At 50.0% G+C, this 17204-nt stretch overlaps 2 protein-coding genes across 3 annotated transcripts in view; both read left to right on the top strand.

Annotated features, from left to right (window-relative positions):
- Window positions 1–17204, top strand: part of TASOR2 (transcription activation suppressor family member 2) — a 40456-nt gene that overhangs the window by 13566 nt on the left and 9686 nt on the right. For both annotated transcript variants that reach the window (XM_086744406.1, XM_086744416.1), the window contains exons 6-17: window positions 661–798; window positions 925–1049; window positions 1144–1163; window positions 1268–1367; window positions 2108–2208; window positions 3249–3352; window positions 5849–5921; window positions 6034–6108; window positions 9551–10345; window positions 11506–11742; window positions 13448–14375; window positions 15454–15988. In XM_086744406.1, coding sequence (XP_086600532.1) covers window positions 661–798; window positions 925–1049; window positions 1144–1163; window positions 1268–1367; window positions 2108–2208; window positions 3249–3352; window positions 5849–5921; window positions 6034–6108; window positions 9551–10345; window positions 11506–11742; window positions 13448–14375; window positions 15454–15988 — 3231 coding nt within the window. The remainder of the gene's footprint in view (window positions 1–660; window positions 799–924; window positions 1050–1143; window positions 1164–1267; window positions 1368–2107; window positions 2209–3248; window positions 3353–5848; window positions 5922–6033; window positions 6109–9550; window positions 10346–11505; window positions 11743–13447; window positions 14376–15453; window positions 15989–17204) is intronic.
- On the top strand, window positions 14570–15179 carry LOC147601958 (uncharacterized). Its single transcript, XM_086743350.1, is given in 2 exon segments — window positions 14570–15030; window positions 15032–15179. Coding segments are annotated over 2 exon segments (609 nt in total).

Raw genomic sequence — 17204 nt, 5'->3', positions numbered from 1 at the left:
AGTCCTTCTTTTTATGTGGAATGGTTTTCAGAAGCTGCTATGCAGTGCAGACAGTTCTTAAGGAGACATTGGTGCCTATAACTGTGGTGAGGTGGGGTGTAAATCAGCTCTGTTGAGAGCTCGTTGGGATTTTTGACTATGGGATGTGTCAGATTAGAAAGCAAGAGATGGACTGGGCTTGGCTGGTGGCCTGCAGAGGGGCAGAGGATGCAGAGGACCTTCCCAAGTTCCACCACTGAGATCAGAAATTCCTCAAAGGGTTGCCTTTTTCCCTGGACTCTCATGCATTTGTGGGTCTTGAGGGGGTAAGCTAGAGGTGGCTGAGACCACAGCCCCATTCCCTTCCTCCGTGTGGCTGGTGTGTGGTACCTTTCTCTCCTCCCCACCAGCTCCTGCTCTCTGTAGCTGGCACAGAAAACACACTGCTCCTGTACGCTCTCGTGAGCAGCAGCGCTGGTTTGCTGCGCCCAGCTCAGCCGAGTCAGGGCCTCCTGTGTGGAAGGTTGAAAATGCATGCGGTCCTCTCATGGGTGGGGAATGTGGGGCTGCCAGCAACGCTGCCTTTGGGGAAGAGGAGGATTCAGGGGTCTTTTAAAATAAGTTTCTCTGAACAATTTTGGTGCATTTTTTTTTTTTTAATAAATAAATTTTCTGGCACAGGGGAAGGTCAAGGTGGTATCTGAGAATTACACAACCAGCTATACCTGCCCGTCTCCCGGCTATGACTGCCACGTCGCTGTGAGCAGGAGCGACTTAACATCGAAGACCAGCCACTGCCAGGCCTTCCAGCAGAGCCAGGTACAGGTTTGCAGCAGAACTGTGCAGACGGCTCACTTGTGAGCTGCGGGGGAGCACGGCACTCGCCCAGGTGCCTCGCTCGTTCCTCGGCGTGTTTTATCATCTCTGTTTCCCTTCTCGCCCCAGTATTACGTGTATGAAGTGTCCAACGGCAGCACTGCAGAGCGGCCCAGGCAGATCTGCCCCTACATAGTCATCGCCTGCCAGTACAGGGAGCCAAAGGAAATGCCCGTCTTAGCTATAGAGAACCTGTAAGCAGCTTGCTGTTCCAAAATACTCAGTCCCTTTTGTGGGCTGTTTTCATTTTCCTGTTGCTAAATGTTCCTCTTTCTCCCTTTTCTCTAGACCTGAGCTTAACCACAAAGGTAGGAGCATCTGGTGGTTATTTTTGTTGTATAAATGTACCTTTCTCTGTTTGCCCTCCTCTCCTCTCCTGCTTTCCCTGAGCCATTCTCCCTTTTGCCTGTAGCGTTGTACTGCCCATGGAGGGGGCAGCTCTCCATCCAGGGCCAGCTCCTGTGTGACATCGCCCTGAGGACCCCATACAGCTCCACAATTCCAGCCCAGCTGTAAGTTGCCTCCTTTCTCTTTGTTCTATGCACTTTGTGGAGGGTGAAGCGTTGCAGCCACTCCTGTGGATCAGTTTTGGATCAGCTTTGGGAATCTGTGTACCAGCAAAAGACAGTTTTGTCTCTCCTGCCCCATTCCTTCATTGATCAGCATCTTCTCGCAGCCGTGCCAGCTTACCACCTGCATTGTTGGGGTAACCATTGGTGTCAGGAAAATGGTGTTGGGCAGCCAGCGGTGCACTGTCACAGCAACATCTGGATGAGGATGTGAGATCAGGCCCTGAACCGCAGCTGGAGATGGCTGTATTTTGTCATCACTTTTTGTTAACTGTTTTGGGATGTTTATTCCAAGTCAATTATTCCTGCTTGGGATTTTTGTTCTTGTGAGAAGTGGGCTTCCTGATGGTGCAGGTATGGTCAGCCAGTTGTGTTTACCAATCGACATGATGGTAAATGAAGTATTGAGGTAACTAGCATTCAAAAAAAATAGATACTTAAAACCTTCAGTAGGCAGAAGCCAACTAGCAGGCAGCAATTTGAAACAGCCAGTGACAACCAGTAACACAGCCACCAATATCAGTGTTTGGAGGTTTTTCCAAACAGGATCCTTAAAGCAGCGAAGTGCTAAGCGAGCTGCACCTTCTCCAGCCCTGCTTTCTCTGGTTTCCCAGTGACAGGGCAGCCAGACCTGAGAGCCTTTTACACTTGTGATCTCACCGCCTGCTGCTTTATCCCCACAGACCTCCCAGCCTGGACATTAACCATGTCATGGGTTTGTCTGACTTGAAGAAAAAGTTACCAGAAGCTGCGTTTGGGAAAATAAATTACGCTGAGAATGAAGGTGAGCGCAAAACCCACCAGTATACAGGGAGACAAACTTTCTCGTTCTTACATGATCTCCCTATGAGGTAAGGGACACTCCACCTTTTTGGGTCTGATCCAGCATCTCCTGCATCTGGGCACGTCGGGGAAGCTGCCAGGCATAGCCAAAAGATGTGGCTGCCTGCAGTAGCTCTGCCAAGTAGTCACAGGTAACCTACTCATCACTTCAAGGGGACTAACAGTGAATGACAGTGTGAGAGGGGAGAGGAGTCCAGAGATCCTGGGGAGAGGCAGGGAATGCTCAGCAATAAGAAAAATAGAAGCACTGATTTGGGGAAGGGAGAGAAAAGTTCTACTGTCCCCTTAGCGGTACTAAAAGACCCCACTCTGTGTCCTGGTCAGTGCAAGGTGGGGAGGAGGGGACTGGTGTCCCCTTCGGGATTTGTACTGCTTACTGCTTTTGGGGTTGGAGTTTTGACGAGCCTGGCAGCTCTCAGCCCCGAGATAGAGATGGAGACAGGATAGTGGCAGGGCAGGGGAGGAGGCAGGACAAGTGAGGGGAGGCCACAGCAATGCTTGATGGAAGTGCTCTGGAGCCACAGCCTTATGGTCAGCTGGTGAAAGGGAGGAAATACTTGAAGAGAAGAATTTTGCCATGAGATTCAGGAGGGGTATTGTGGAACCGAGATCTTGCCTTGGGGATCAGAGTGCAAAGCAAGGATACTCCATAGCAGGGGAGAGTATGGCATGTTAGAATGAGGTATTTCCCCCTGAAAGGCTCCCTCTCTCTGGAGCACACAGTATTGGTTAAATTGCTTTTGTTAGCTGCAGAGATAAGATAGGAAACATCTCCTGTGAACCATGGGTTGAAGAGGAAACTCGCTGTGATGTGAATGCATATACCAGCTTAGGAAATCTTGATAAGTTTTGTTTTTTTTTTTTAAACCCAGTGTTTTCACTAATTGCACACCCATCTTCCTGGTACGGGATAACTTACTTGTTCAGAGTTCCTGCAAGAGGCACTATTTCAACGTGAAATACTCTCTTTTTTGTCTGCAGTCTGCTTTCAGGGTGTTTACTTCAGTCTGTATGAAGTAGAAATATCGGATAAGGATCAATATAAAATGGATCAGTTAGTAGAAAATCTGAAGGAAAAGGATTTGGTAAGTGGGAGACATTATACGAGGTAAACCTCTTCTTTGCCTACATTTATGCGAGATGAGATTATTTTATTGTCTTTATTAATTATTTTCCCCCTTCCATTGCAAGTAGCATGGTGGACAAGAAAGCAAAAGCAAAGTCCCCTAATGCCAAAATTATGGTTACTAAGCAAAAGAGACAAGCTGTCACGTGCCTGCATTTCTCCCTCGTGGCTGAAAAATAGCCCCACTCAGCTGGATGCTCACAGTTACGCTGCCGGAACCGCATGAGCTTCTGGGAGCTCTGAAGATGTTGAGGTTTATCCCTCTTTGAATGCGGAATTTCGCTTGTGATATATTATCTGATAAGGCTTTTTTTCCAGCACACTGGGATCTTTTTGTTCTCAGTGTGATCGTCACATCTCCTTGTGACTCCAAGAGGTGAACCTCACTCCTGTGGAGCACAGCACCTACGTCTCTGCTGGGATTTGTGGTTGATTTGGCTTTGGCTTTGCTGTTGGTGGTTGCTCTCTCACATTTGCTGTTTCCTGTAGATTCAGGGTTGTAAATTCATGGTTGCAAACTTGCAGCTGGCTGGGCACGTCCTCCCCTCGCTGTAAGTTAGCAGCGGCCCACGAACTGCCTGGAAGTGCTGGTGGTGTGCGGCACTGCTGAAGAGCTGCCCACCAATATCCAGCTTCCCACTTGGCACGTACCAGAGCAAATGTTGTGGATCCCTCTAAGAAAAACACTCTGACCCTCTAAAGTATTGATTAAACTACGACACGAGAGGAAAAAAAGGGGATAGCAAAGACAATCTTAATGTCCATACAGGTAATCCTGAGGTGTGCAGCATCAGTTGGACCTCTGGTTGGGACACACATCTGTCCATGCTGCAGCTCATCTGGAGGTTCCCGGCATCTGAAGGAACATAGGATTATCTATGCTATCCCGTTCTTTCTTACGTTCTCAGCAATAAAAGATATTTTAATCAATACTTTAGGGGGTCAGAGTGTTTTTCTTACTGGGATCTGTGACAACCTCTTGTTCTGGTGCATTGCACCGTGTCTGCAGCCACTGAGGGTTACAACCTGCATCCTGCCAAGCCCAGCAGAGCTGAGCTCTCTCGAGGAGTCAGGGAAGATGAGCTGGTTGAGTTGTGGCTGTGGACAGCGTGGTATTGAGACCCATCAGGAGCATCGTTTCCCACTCTCAAGTATCTGTCCAACTGGATTAAAATATCTCCCCTGTTTCAATGAGGGAACAGTCACAGCCTGTTTTGGGTGTGCTTTTCCCTCCCCTTAGCATGCTGTTGAATAGTCCATGGGGCAGCTCTCAAAAGTGCGAGTGAAAAATGCCCTCCGTCTCCTTTCCCTTTCAGTGGTGCACGGGCCAGGCACCCACCTTGCGCAGGGCTCAAGTGAAAATGAAAGGGTGGCTGGGGCTAGGCAGGGTTGCCTGAGGCCAGCCGCACTCCACCGGGTGCTGAGTGACGTCTCTCAGCTCCTTGTCAGGCGGCTGCTGCCTTACGGTTTGACTTTCCTCCTCCTCTGCCTGAAAGTCATCCTGTCAGAAACCACAGCTATTGCTTTGAGCTGGATTTACGCGTCAGAGATGCTGGCTCTTAGCCCTTCTGGCTTGAGACAACCAACGCAAGGAGCTACTGTTCTTAATAGAGAATATTACACTGATATTGTTCAGCATTTCCAAAATTGTTCTGTTGTCCTGGAGAAATAAGGCTGTGGGCGTTTGTCCAGTCCTCTGTTATGTCTGAACATACTGAATGGGATCAGCAAAGTTTCACAGAGCATTAGAAGCCCTAGGGTTATTCACTTCCCGTAAGCTTCCTGAAAAGATGTGTCTGCGTAGAAGAAAGAGATCCAAATGGCTGTCCCCACGGAGGGTGAGGCAGCCCAAGCCAAGCTCTGCAATGAGGCATCCAGACAGAAGAAAAGCTTCGATAAGCGCACGTATCTTTTTAGACATGCAGTCATCCAGCTCTGAGACAGTCACCGGCGTCTCTTAGACTCAGCAAATTTTTTTTTCACGTATTCATTGATACTGATGCTGCTAATAAGCAAGCTGAACTTCAGTCAGACTTGTGGCTGGAATGGTTGGTTGTGTTTTCTCAGATGCTGGTGTCCAGCTTTGCTTTCCCTGCTGAGAAAACCTTCCCCTTGGGCTGCGGAAAGCAGTTCCCGGCTGAGATGCCCAGTCCCTTTTGAACTGAACCTTGTTCATTAATTACAGCTAGTTTGACTAAGCATATTTATTTTTTAAGGAACAGATGGGAGGAATTTGAGAGCTGAATAACGACATAAATGGAACACTTTTGCTTACAGGTCCCAGTTCACCTGAGTGACACGGACTGAACGGTGTCCTCCTCAGCAGGGAATGAGCTGATGCTGTTGGCGCACATCCACCAGCAATCAGGGCTTGTTGACAGTCATGCTGAGTGATAGAAAATGTGCTAAGGAATAAAGGGAGTGGTTGCTGTAACTTTATATGTGTTTGTTATAGGCAATCATCAAATATTTACGAGATCGAGGAGTCCTTATCCTCCTCACGTCCTCTGCCTTGGCACGAGATGATGGTAAGACACGGCTACGTAGAAACCAATATCTGTGCTTAAATATCCTGCTTTGGTTTAGAGACGAAGGGTGGGCACCCTCAGTCTAAACAAAACCCCTTGCTTTCTTCCGTAGGGTTTGACCCTAAGGAGCCCGTCAGCCTCCTGGCCCTGTTTCTCTTCACGTCATCCCGGTCGGTGTCGCTGAGAGGTAGGGAGGTTCCCTTTGCTGGCCCACTGTGTTTTGGGTGTGGGATCCTCACAGACACGTTCCTCTTGAAGAGCTGATTTTTCTGCTCAGAATCACCTACAGCTTTAGCACAAAGTGTGTTAAAAGAGGAGAGAGGAGTCCCAGCTCTACAGCTATGCTGCATTTTAAGCTGAGCTAAACCGGATTCCCTGCCTCACCCCTTCACTGCACATCCTTGCCCCTTTGCAGGAAGATGATGGGAGTGAAAAATAATGACTTTTCTCCCTCTCAGTCAAATTTCAGCAGCAAGAAAAGGGCATTGCTCCCTAAAGAGCAGCGAGGGCTTAGAAGCTCAGCTGTCTCGTGTGACTTTTCTGCTCTGGGATCCGTAAATGTTGGTAGCAGGGCTGTGACGACTGGTCTGGGTGCGTGACAGGTGAGGGAGGGAGGCAGGGAGGTGGTGTGGGGCAGAGCCGCGGTGCTCTGCTCCCATCAAGGTGAGTCATGGCTCTGGGATCTGGGAGTTGAATCCAGGTGTTTGGAGCCCCAAAATGTGCTGCTTTGCGTGCACTAAATAAGAGAAAATAAAGATTGCACGGTTTGAACCTGTTCTGTGAACCCACAGATCTTGAAAGAAGAACGAGTTTCAACATCTGTTGCATTTGCCTCAAATTTTCTTTGTGTCTGTTGGCTTTATACTGCACTGTCTACGTGGAAATATTCACACTGCAGTTTCCTCTTGTGGACATAAAAAAAGTTACTGCTCTGTCTCCCCTGGACAGCTTCATCCGCACATCTCTCGTTGCATCCACTCCACCAGTAATACTTTTAGACTTACAGATCCCCAAGCAACATATAAACAGGGGCCTTTTGCTCTGCGTAACTTCTGGCTTGCTTTTTATTGAGTCATCCTGGGGACCAGCCGAGAGACTGCTGATGCCAGCACACACTGGTATTTCAGTCCACCTCTGCGTGAGTGATGGCTGGCATTGCTGAAGGAGCTGCGCAGGACATACCCACCTCCCCTCCCCGGGAGATAAAATTGGCAGAAGAGCCGACAGGACCTACCAGCACATCTGAGCATGAGCTTTGTCCTTTTTGGTGTTTAACCTCCAGCTATAAACTTCCTCCTTTGGGATCTGTGTACGAAGTGGGCTTGTAAGTTGGGTGAAGATGTGATGGTGACGTGGCAGTGTGCAGTACAAATGTCTTTGGTGCCTGAATTCAGTCAGCCTAACTCTAAGGACATGCTGCTGGTGGTGGCTGTGTTAGCATGGCAACTTTTTGAGTTTCTTTTCTAAGCGTAGGAGAGAGACAGGCTCCTCCTGAGGCAGACTGAAGATCCAAAGTGCCAGGTCAAACCTGAGATAAAATTGTTGCTGCGATGCCTGAAGTTGGGCAAGGTGAAGGGGAAGAATGCCTGGAGAGCAGACTGCAGGTGGGAACTGACACCCAGATATTGAGATCTCGCTGACCAGGCAGAGTGATCTGTTCCTGAAAGGCTGACTGTGAGCGCTGTGTGCTGGGGGAGAAGAGAACAGGGCAAGGAGGTATTTATCTTGAAGAAGGTTATTGTGGAAGAAGGTGGTGGAGACCAGAGACAGCGTCAGGAGCGTCCCAGAGCACAGATGGTGCCAGCAGCTGGTTGGTAGGAAGGTTTGGCGCTGTGGTGGACGTATCCTGTCACTGGTGTTGATGATAAAGAGGAGGCGAAGCCTGGGCAGCCAGAGAGCAGCTGGTGGCAAAGCGAAGAGGCAGGGGGAGAGGATAACGTTGAGCAAACGCTCCACGTTGTTCCATGTCGTGATCTGAATGTTGACGATTTCCAGATGTTTTCCCTCTGGTGCCAGTGGGACTCCTGCACGTGCTGTTCCGCTCAGCCTACGCCAGCAGCGTCACCCCAGCCAGCCCTGACTGTCCCCTGGATCCGAGAATTATTTTCACTGGGATTATAGAACATTTTTTCCTTTAGAGCTTCTCCCTTCTATGAAGATAAGCGGAACTGTGCAAGGGTTTGGGGTTGAAAAGGGACAGTCACTGAAGACAGCAGGGGTGCAAGAGAGGTGCAAAGTGAAGGATGGATGCATTTGGAGTTAACAGCTCAGACTCGAAGCATGAATAATGTTTCCCCTTTCGAAACAAGCAGCCTCTGAATCTGTTGCCTTCCTGTCCAGACAGCCGTCGGGAGGAATGTGTGGCAGGCGTAACGAGCCCACTGTGCAGATGTGCCGCAGCGTTCCTGCGCTAGCAGCTGGCAGCCAGCTTGCGGGGACGCCTGGGCTTGCAGTAACAAGGACTGGCGTTGCCAGCGCAAGGCAGCAGCGGGGCCAATAGGCAAAGAAAATCACCCCTCTGGGAGGGGGGAGAGAGTTGCCTTTGCCTTGAGGGGAAGAGATGTGACGAGGAAGGGCGCTGGGGTTGTCAGCCTGGCCCTGCAGCCAAAAGAAACCTTGGAGTCAGATCATAACAGGCTGGAGGGCCAAGCCTGCAGGTGCAGGGTGCCAACGTCACGTTGCTGGGTTGCAGCAGACGAAGCCGGATAAGTCTGGCTTGTGTGTGAAGGGAGCTCCACCGACAGGTCTGCATATCATGCTGGCTCTCGAGGCATTTCCAGACACCAAGGGGATGCTGCTGTGCCAAGGAGAGCCTGCTTTCGCGGTGACATCTGTGAGGGCGAGCACCCTTGAGCCTTGGGACCCGTTCATGTTGATCCCTCTTGGGAGCTAAACGTTGATGATGCTGTGCGCGGTGTGTGGTAGGGTGTTGGTACTGCTGAAATGAGGAACACCAGCTGTTTGTGGTAGGATCAGTCCTTCAGCTTTAGAAGATCACCCAGGGCTTCATGTTATTTATTTATACGGTCCCCACATCTGTTTGGGGAAGTCTGTGTTCCCCATCCCGCTCCAGAGCGCTAATACGGTGTCTTCACGTGAAGTGCGTCCACCCATACGGACAGAAGGTGGACATGGAGCTGCGGGAAGTTGCATCGGAACAGGGACGTAAACAACACAGGTGATCGGAAAACGGTGCTGGCCTGAACACCCTGCATGGGCAACCCTAAATTTAAACAGGTTTTAAAAAAAAGCAACAAAGCCCGTGTATTTTCAGAGCCGTGGCTGTCCTAAGTGTTGGATTTAGTGAGAATTGCTGAAATGAAGTGGCTTAGACCACGATGTGCGCGATCTCGCACTGTAATTTCCTGCTGAATGGGGCTCACTGATACAACACCAGTCTTTCATCTTCGTTTAATCCACTTTTGACTCCCACGTGCAATTCTTTTTTACCTTCAGCAGTTACAAACATCCATCAGACCAGGATATTGCCCCTGGGGCTAACTTCCTTTAGGTTGGCTTCTGGGGCTTTTTCATAGCTTTCGTGTTCTCTTAGCCTGTAATGGTGAGGTGATTTGGGGAATTTAATTGTTTTTTAATATGAGTAAAATTCTGTTATTTTCCTTTCGCAGCTGGAAAGCACGATCCAAAAGATGAAAGGGAAGATAGTGACGAAAGTGACATCTCATTAAAAATAGCCTCAGTTTTGCCTGGACTTCGCTATGCCTTACAGAAAGCCACCAGTTCTTCATGGGGGGACACAGTCAGTACCAGCGCACGTATCAAACAGCACTTCCAGGAATATGCAAAGCTCGATCAAAATACACAGCTCATCTCTGGCCAAAACGGCGAAGATCTTTCTTCTCTCCTCTCAGCAACCGAGGGTGAATGTACTAATCCCTTCAAAAAATGCTCAGAGCAGTCCTTCTCCCAGCTGCAGCATTATCTGTCCGATCCCAGCGGCTATACTCTGGAAATGTCAGCTGCCTTAGGATGTTTGACGGGCGCTCAGTCTCTTTGCTGCGATTCAGAGGCTGATTGTAAACTGGACTTCTCTTCCGTTGTGCCACCAGACCCTGTTCCTCTCAGTACAGCAGCAAAAGTCAAAAGTGAAAACTCAAAGCCCACTGTGGTGCTGGACCAGAGTGGTGAAGGGCCAACAAAAGATGTCAGCTTGGCCAGCAAGCTGTGGGTGCAGCAGAGCAGGAGGAAGTCCGCCCGAGCCGTTGTGACTAGCACCAGGAAGAAATGGTCACCCCTCAAGATGCAAATGCACCCTATGGGGGACGGCAGCAGGAACAGGAAAGCAACTAAGAGGAAAATAAACATCGCTTTCTCTTTTCCTAAAAAAACAGGGCTCACGGCCAATTCCAGCGAGCCCATGCTTAAGTTAGCCAATTTGCAGTTTCCACACAGAAGGAAAAGAGGTAAGTGCTGCGTAAATGAGACTGTCGGCTTCTTGCTTCACCGGGATATCCGGCTGGGATACTCAGGGTTCACTAGGAGCCCTGTCCCCTCGCCATCCCTCCGGGCGCCCAGAGCGAGCAGGCACCTCCTGAGACCATCCAAATAGGCCTGTGGTGATATCTCCACAGTCGCTCTTTCAACCTGAGAAGGAGCCCAGGGCTATGACAGGAGAGGTCAACAACCATGACCTGACATCAGCCGGGTGATGGTTATTGAATCCCTCGTCCTCAGGCTGTCGACGGGCCAGGGAAGGAGCAGTTGCCGAAGCCGTGGTCGTTACGAGCTGCCTAGATAACCAGCCGCTCTACGCTCTACGTGGTCAGGTTGTGGCTTCCAGAGAGTCAACTTTCTTGCTGTGGTCTTGAGGAAACAAGAAGTGTGAGACTGATCACACGCAACTTACTCAGCTGAAAGCTGGTGTCTGGCCTGAGCTACTCGTGCGAGATGTCTCAGTGGCATAAATTGTCCTCTGAAGGCTCCTGCCTCACAGGCTAAACCTGTCCTTTTTGAGCCAGCCTGAGCCTCCACCTGGCATGTAGAGACACTCAAAACGAATCTCAGCCTTGGTGATGAAACCTGGCCAAAAATATCCGAAGGAACCTCCCCTGGCTTTTAAATACATCACAGGTAGCGGCAGCGACTGTGGAAATGGGGGCTGTTGTGTAGCGCAGGGCGTTTGCCTGCTGTGAGCTGAAGTCAGCTCTGAGTCACAGTCCATCGAGCTCCGTCCTGGGGCCTGGGCGACCTTGCTGACGGATCTGGGAGAGGTTCTTCTGTGCTGCTTGGAGAGGTGAAGAAGTACCTCAGGGTGCAGGCATGCCAGGCAGGAATTAGAGTGACTTAGCCCCACAGAACATCTATTCTAGGTCAGGAAAGCAGACTTTTAATGAGTTTAAGTGATGCTTAATTTTTAATAACTCCTTACTGATCACTCACATCAGCAACAAACCGATTTGTAAGATCAGATGCATAAATCAAGTCGTTGAAGAGTACTCTGCTGCTGCCAATCACTTCTAGAGCAGTCCTTCCACTTTCTTTAACTGAATATTTTGCAATTACTCCTTTTTAATCTGAATATATCTCAAACCAAAAGAAATGCCTTCCCTTTTCTGTGTCCCAGGTGCAGAGGTCCTGTCTGCAGAATTTGTACACAAAACACAGTCTGAACCTGTCCGGAAGGAAACCTCAGCTCCTGACGATCCTGGCTTGGAAACAAAGAGACCAAAGACACTGAAGAACCCGGACGTGAAAAAAGTTCCTGTTGCTGAGACTGTCACGAAGCCAGTGAAAAGTAAGATGCTAAGAAGTGTGGCTAACAGCCCGTCGAAACCTCAAGCCAAAAAGCAAGCAGAAAGTGGTAAGAGTGCTGTTCCCTGTGGAAATCTTTCCTTTAAAAGCTGAGCCATCAAACATCACGGTCAGGGCAGGAGCTTGAAGGGCCTTATGATATTTAGTGCTCAGAGTCTGGCTTGGGGGTCTGGGTACTGTTGCCCCACAGCCCACAGGCTCCCAGTTATGCACTGGTAGTGTAAAACATGAAGGTGGCTGTGAAAAATCACCGTTTAACAGGATGTACAAACTACACGGGGTCTCTTCTGAATCCTTTCCTAAGCCCTCAGTTTGCATCCTTGCTGGGATAGTTTAAATTCTCAATTTTTAGCTGCTGAGCTTCTGGAACTTGCGCAGAGCTTTATAACCTCTGCTCGTAGCCAGCGTCTGCCTAGAGTTTTAGCCCGTTACGCTGTGAATCCAGTCGTTTTAAAAAAGAGTCGGATGGTCGCAGCCTTCGTGGACAGACGACAGCCCCTGAGTGTCTGCAGGTGCTGACTGGGAGTCTGCCATTAAACTGGGAACCAGTATTATGGTGCCAAAATAAATGATGGAACAGGAGAGTCATTTTCTGTTAATTTATCGTGTTTTCTCACACTCCCACTTTGATATCCTTTTTTAGATCTGTCTCTGCTCTTTCTTTTTCCCCTTCCCGTGGGAGGAGCAGACTTTGAAGAGTGGTTTAGCCACCTCGGCTCAGTTTACCTGTTCTCCTTGGTCTTTTATTGCCACACGTTCCTGAAACGTGGCCCTTTTCACCAGCGTGCGTGTATCAAAGGCCACCCCTCGGTGTCCCTGTCACGTGAGGGTTCCTGAGGCGGATCCCACCGATTCTGTCCCATGGGCAGGGTACCAGATGGGTCCTGCTGAATGCCAGGATCTGCCAAAAATGCAAAATAAGAGGAAGAAATACTCAATTTATATGTCCTACTCTTAATTTTCCCAAGGAAATTAAATGTAACACATAGGGCTCTGGCACAGATGTGATTTAATAAGGTTTTACCTGAAGAGAGACTTTTGTGCAGGTTTTTTGCAGAAGGCATTAACCTTGTTTAATGGCTTCATACTATTTTTACAAACATGGGCCTTGAGCCATGGTGAGGGGCGTTTTTAATGCTGAAAACTAAATGAACACTCATTTGCCGTGCTCTGGCTGCCTTTGGGAGCCCCTGGGTTTCAGCTTGTGCTCGGAGTTACAGCTCAGGGGCAGGTTGTGCGCTTGAGAGGATGCGCAGTGGGGAAAGTGAGGGCAGGGTGACTTTGCTCTGAGTTTTAGAGGGTTTTTTTTTTTTCTGTGACTGTGGATTATTGAAAGCATAGCACAGAATTTGTCACAGAAAATTGCAAATATTCAAACCAGAAGAAAATTTAAAGCAAAATAAAAAGGATTAAGTAAACACCTAAAATATCCCCGGTTTTATTTACGTGGCCAAACTGCTCTGTACGCAGAGGCCAAGGGTAATTTTGTTCACTCTGGATCCCATGCTTTTTATTTCTGAGAATAAACCCCGTTCCTGAAGTCGCTTAGATCCCAACTCTGGATCCTTTTTCAGCAGCCATGGAGGTGGTTTTGTAGCATGATCGTGGAGCTGTTTTTTTTTTTTTAAAAGTGTGCGAATTCCATATTGGAGAGACACTTTTTTCCTGTCAAACTGAAATCCCACGTTGAACCCCTTCTCCAGGCAGAGCTGTGTGGCCTTTGTTTATTCCCTGACTTTCTTTTTCTCACCCAGAGTGGAAGGAGCCATCCTCTGTCTTCCCGAGTGAAGTTTCTTCCCAGTGTCACGGAGCAGATAGCCAGACGAGTGAGATGTGCCCCGGCGGGGTCGCTGATCTCAGTTTCGATCTGAAGGGGAACGACTGCGAGTCCCACGCCTTGAACCTGCTGGCTGATTTGGCTTTGAGTTCTTGTGTTCCTTCGTTTATCCCCAGGGACAGCGAAACGGTCGCTGTGTCCTGCAGCCCCTCCAGCGACTCTGCAAAGGAACAGCAGAGTCATCGCAAGCACAAATCCTTGCGTGTTGCTTCCGACCACGAATACCACAGGGTGGACAAGCTTGCAAAAGGAGCTACCTCTCCTAGCAAAGCGTTGCTGAACCAGAAGCTTCCTCCCGCTGAAAAAACAGACTTAAATGACTTGGCCTCTATTCCCGGGGAGAGAAGCCCTGGGATTTTTAGCAGGAGGAACAGTGCGAGCCCCAACCCTGCAAAACCCCATGCGTTGCCTCCAAGAGAGACTCAAGAAGCTGCTGAAGCAAACAAGCACTCCTTAATTTCTGCCGAGCACTCGTACGCCTCGCAGATGCCTGAGCACTCAAAGAAACACGTGTGTCCCAGAGGTGCCCCCTACCCGGGACCAGCACTGTCCAGAAACGGGACCAGGAACGCCCAAGCAGGACCCCTGGTTGGGAAAGTTCTGCCTTTCCGTCACCAGCAGAACAGCACCCACCACCAGCTGCCCTTCGAGGCCGTGACGATGAGGCGCAGGAGCAGCCTGCTGTCTCCTAGGCTGAAGGAGGACTTCAGCAAGTCCCACACGGTGAACATCTGCGGCGAGTCCGTGAAGGTGACGTGCCACTGGGAGGCAGAGTATCTCTTCAATTTGGACAGCAGGTACACCAACGACGCCCTGGAGAAAACAGTCATCCGTGCCCTACACGGGTAAGTCAGTCTGGAAGGCCGTCTGCAGGGGATGTCTCGTGCTGGATGTCTTGGGTGCTTCTGGAAAAAGCTTTCTTTCTCTTTTTTTCACTTTGTTTTGCATGATAATTGCCTTGTTTCACATGTTCGAATGCTGAGTTTTGCCGTGTTAAAGCTGGTGTTTCTTCCCTGCAGAGAAGGACTTGGGGATACTGATGGGTGACAAATCTGGCATGAGCCAGCAATGTGCGCTTGCATCCCAGAAGGCCAGCCGTGTCCTGGGTTGCATAAAAAGAAATGTGGCCAGCAGGTTGAGGGAGGTGATGCTCCCTCTCCGCTCTCATGGGATTCCACCTGGAGTTCTGTGTGGAGCTCTGGGGTCCCCAGCACAAGAAACACATGGATCAGTTGGAGCGAGTCCAGAGGAGGCCACAAAGATGATCAGAGGGCTGGAGCACCTCTCCTATGAGGCCAGGCTGAGAGAGCTGGGGCTGTTCAGCCTGGAGAAGAGGAGGCTCCAGGGACACCTTATTGTGGCCTTCCAGTACCTAAAGGGGGCCTGTGGGAAGGACAGAGAAAGACTTTTTACCAAGGCCTGCAGTGACAGGACAAGAGGGAATGGTTTTAAACTGAGTGAGGGAAGGTTTGAATTGGACTTAAGGAAGAAATTGTTATGCTGAGGGTGGTGAGGCACTGGAACAGAGAAGCTGTGGATGCCCCATCCCTGGAAACGTCCAAGGCCAGGCTGGACGGGGCTTTGAGCGACCTGGTCTGGTGGAAGGTGTCCCTGTCCACAGCAGGAGGATTGGACTAGATGATTTTTAAAGGTCCCTCCCAACCCAAACCTTTCTATGATTCCTGTGGCTCTCCAGCTAGAAATGGTACCTAAAGCCACAAATCCAAGTCTTCCTTTGGAACCATGAGTTTTTCTTTTTTCCAACAAGCTGGAAACTGCACCAAGCAGTCTGTGACTGCAGCTGGGCGTTCGCAGCCCCCTGCGTTGCGGCTTAGCGTTGTGGGGAACCAGATCAGTTACTTTGTGCTAGTCAGCTGGAGGGAGGATGAAGATGTTTCAGGCTGTCTTTGCTTTTCCTTCCAGACCCTGGGACCCTGATCTGCCCGACGATGTGGAAGAGATGAAGCTGATACTTCATATGTGGGTGGCTCTCTTCTACAGCAAACCCAGCAAACTCCTGAGCAGCAGGAGGAAGGTGGTGGAGCACAGCAACCCCGAGAAGTATGTCTCCATAAACACCACTGGGGACTTTCTTGAGCTGAGTGATGACGGTGAGGACTGTTTTGGGTTGGAGACATGCCCTGCAGACTCTCGGTCAGACCCTGACCAAACTCCCAGCAGCTCTGTGGATGGCAGCACGCATTGCCAGGGGCCTTTCCGCCCAGAGCAGAGCCCTGCAGACTCTCAGACCGATGCTGATGGGACTCCTGGTGTCGTCGATAGTATGGTATCATCTTCTTCAGGGGAGCTGCCCTGCGGGGAGGAGGAACCTTCCTCCACGAGCTGTCCTGAGAGCCTTTCCCTCGCTGACCATGCTGATGAGAGCCTGGCTGTGGAAGACAGGCAGCCGGTGGTTGTTCCTGAGGAACGTGTGCATGATGTCTCGACCATCGCTGCGGTAAGAGCTTGGGGTTTAGGTGATACGAGTCTGCAGGGCACACGATACGTTTTACGCTTACAGGAGCTGGATCTTCTGAGAGGAGTGGAGCAGTCGTGCTTGTGGGCTCTCAAAGCCAGGTAGTGGGGGTCCCCAGAACAGGACAGGGAAGCGTCCCCCAGCATTTAGCTGCCCCAAGTGACTGCCATGCAGACATGCTCAGAGCCACCATAAAAAATAAACTTTCAGGCCTCAGGTGGGGTTTGGATATCCTCTTGGACTAGGCTGGCATCCGGGACTCTGGCACGAGCCGTATTTATCCCTGTAGAAGGAAGCAGGGCCTCGGCACGGATGCTCTCCAAGGGGGAGGAATCCCAAAGAACCAGAGCGATTAAAGTGTCGAGCACGGCGTCTGTGCCTGGTTTCAGCTGTGAGCTTGGGCCAGGTCTCAGACCTGCACTTAACTGCAGGAGGAGAGGAACCACAAACGCCTCTGGACCAGGACTGGAAAGCCTGTCTGTCTCCTGTGGGGCAACTCCTTTGCCAGCCCGTGATCGCAGCAGCCCAGGCGTGTCACGGGACGCAGCACGGCCTTTCCTCCGCGGGTTTGGGAGAGCTGAGGTTTGCTGGTTTGGAGAGGTTTCTCCCACGGAGATGGCAGCGCAGCACTTTGCAACATTTCTCTCGCCCTTCTGGTGAAGTTAAGTTAATATTCTGTTCTGAGTAGGGTTTTTTAAATTAATTTTTTACAGTTTCTGCAGTCTGCAGATGGTCAGGAGTAGAGATTCTTGGGTAAATATAAAACATGGACGTCTGATGACATTTTTCAAGTCTGAATTCTTGAACTAAAATAATTCCTTTAAAACTTCCTCTCTGAGCAAACAGGCAGCTGCTGTAGGGACAAAATATCCCAGTGGTTTTTACCTTCTGGTAATTTAGGTTTTAGGATTTAGTGCTGTGGAGCAGGCAGAAGTGTTTGGGGAGGAAATGTGGGATCCGTAGTGTCCATATAGTTCGCTCAGACAGATAAACCCAGTAAAGATAAGAGGATGCTGCTACGTACGTCACCTCTGGGCGCTGCCTGATGGCCCCTGCGCAGTCTGGCCTATTTTTAAGCCATGTAAAGAAGGTGGAAAGTTTCAAAACCTTTCCCTGGCTGTCCATGGGACTCCGCTCGCCGGCTGCCGTGGGGATGGTAGTGGCTCACACAGGGTAAGGATTCAACCTGGAGTTATTT

Source organism: Chlamydotis macqueenii, chromosome 1 (assembly GCF_036417535.1).
Source record: "Chlamydotis macqueenii isolate bChlMac1 chromosome 1, bChlMac1.mat, whole genome shotgun sequence".
Taxonomy (NCBI): domain Eukaryota; kingdom Metazoa; phylum Chordata; class Aves; order Otidiformes; family Otididae; genus Chlamydotis; species Chlamydotis macqueenii.
This window is presented reverse-complemented; position numbering and strand designations above follow the sequence as displayed.